This window comes from Biomphalaria glabrata, chromosome 4 (assembly GCF_947242115.1).
Source record: "Biomphalaria glabrata chromosome 4, xgBioGlab47.1, whole genome shotgun sequence".
NCBI classification, from domain to species: domain Eukaryota; kingdom Metazoa; phylum Mollusca; class Gastropoda; family Planorbidae; genus Biomphalaria; species Biomphalaria glabrata.
The window spans coordinates 18,998,340-19,000,797 of NC_074714.1; the positions used below are offsets into that span (position 1 = coordinate 18,998,340).

The 2,458-nt window shown below is 35.0% G+C and overlaps 1 protein-coding gene across 1 annotated transcript; it reads left to right on the forward strand.

The window, feature by feature from the left end:
• Positions 1 to 279: 279 nt before the first annotated feature.
• LOC129925918 (uncharacterized) lies at positions 280 to 1,413 on the forward strand. The gene has a single exon (XM_056027506.1). It carries the CDS (start codon positions 280 to 282, stop codon positions 1,411 to 1,413), a length of 1,134 nt encoding a protein of 377 aa, XP_055883481.1.
• The last annotated feature ends 1,045 nt before the right edge of the window (positions 1,414 to 2,458 follow it).

Sequence of the window (2,458 nt, forward strand, 5' to 3'; positions counted from 1 at the left end):
AGTTTTATATCATTCAGTCAAGCCTCACAACAATAACATTTAGACATTGTAGTCATAAATGTAGTCATTAAGCCATATATCATCTTAACATTTTCAACGTAGTTATTTGTACATTTTGTTTGTATTACCCCTCTTTCCACAACTCAAGTAAGTTTACTATACATTATGTTACATGTAGTTATAATAAATTTTTTTTCTCATCTTGCAGAGACAAGGACAACGCCAGCCATGACAAACAATTTAAAATCTCCATTAACGTCTTCAGAATCTGAAACATGTATGACACAGTCTTTGAATGAAATTGTATTACCAGATGCAACAGAGAGGACGTTATTAATACAAGAACTTGCTTTAACCAATACAGGCATCCAAACACCAGACGTCACAAAAGCTGCAACAGCTTACACGACACAGATAACAAGTCCATTTTTAAATGCTATGACAAATGTTTCAAGTCACTCAGAAACAACAGCTCTTGCAAATATTGCAAAAAGGAGAAAAACGTCTGTAGCAGCAACACAAGAGTGTCTCACAATAATAGCTACAGAACGTTTGTTACCTACAGACCACATAACAAGTGATGCCAACTCTCCATCTGTAACACCGATAAAAAAATTCTGTGCATATCACATGACACTGCCACCTGTTGTACGTCGAGGCAAGTCAGTTGCACAAAGGTTGATTAGATCTTCACCCTGCATGACATCTTCATCAAATACAGTAGCAAACAAGACGGTATCAAACAGCATAGAACAATTGACGTCTCGTCTAACAGCACCAGCTGCACCACAAACTAATGACGCGACTGCGCCCTGGACAATATCATCCAAACCTCAAATAATGTCGGGTTCAATACATAACACGACTTCAGCTTCAGGTGTAGCACCATACACGAATTTAATGTTACCACCACAAAACATTCCTTTGACATTGTCGTTGGCACCGTACACCACTGTGCAATCGGCACTACAATTCTCAGCACCATCTCAAGCCGTTTATGCATCGCCTCTGACTGCCATCAAGACAACACAAGCCTCCACGTTTGTGCCAGCCTCTCAGGCGACATCATTGGGTGCTACATTTATGTCATCTCCTGTACCGACATACTTACTGTCTTCATCATTGAGCGGCATGTCAGTTCCAACAGCCACACAGTCTGAGGTAAATCTAGTCCCGTATACAACAGACATGAGAACACCAGCAGGCATGCATCCCCGATCAACAGAGGAAACACACTTGAATACTTCGAGTTCTCACTTCAAAACACCAACTGCAAAACGAAAAATAGCTCCAAAAGCTAATTTAAAAACACCAGATATAGATAGAAAAACACCAGATATAGATAGAAAAACACCAGATATAGGAAGAACTAGGAAAAGAACATATTCAAAACGAAACATGAACGTTTATTGAAGACAGAAATAATAACATTTTATTTTGTAAACTGAATTGATCTATTTTAGCAGCATAAGAAATTTATTTTACAATTTTTTAACTTCTGTTTTCTTCAACAAAACATATATCTATAATAAACAAATATAATCAATTTATAATTTTGTCTGTGTGCTTGTTTGTAATTTGTGTGTGTGCTTGTTTGTAATTTGTGTGTGTGTTTGACTTTTGTATTTTTTTTCTTAAGTTACATACTTTGTCAATACCAAATTCATTGAAGACAGAGACTTCTGAATCCATAGCTTTAAAATGTTAGCAAGCTCCCACCTGATTTTTAACATTAGTACACATTGCGTTTCTTCAATAAATCATGTTTCCTGGTTGAAGATGAATCTTCTTTCCTATGAGCTTAAAGTTGGCTGTGAAGACTTGGTTTTGAAAAGCCTGCAGCATATAACACTTTGGAAGGTCGGATATGTTTCAGAGTTGCCTGCTTTAATTCTCAGCTTTTTAAGAAGTTTTTCCTTATAGTTGATCTAAATATAATAATAAAAATAATAATAATAATGTTATATAATTAATAAAAATAATTATAATGCTATCTTAATGGCGACGCATAGATTCTGAAGGTTGCTTTAAAATAATTACGTATGCTTTGGCCCAACTTTAATGTATAATAAACTAAATCATGCAAGTGTAAAATCAATAAATTTAGAAAGCCCTCAGGAAAGAGGACTCAAAAGAAAATTAACAATTATGCATAAAACATTAAACCAAAATCTTCAAATACAAAAACAAAATCTAATTTAATTCTCAGAAAAACACAAAGATCAAGGCACACTCCTCGTTCATATGCTGGACAAATTTTTAGAAATGCTCTTTCTTCCCTAGTGCTTTAAGAGCATGGAATGGGTTGCATGCGCTTGCCAAGAAAACCAGTGACTTGGCATAATTTTGGTCTTTGGTTAATATGCATGACTCGTAGGACGTAATTCTTTTTTTTTTTTTTTTTCTTGAAATAACGTCTGAATTATATAACATGAGATAAGATGGGAGTTTGATAAAT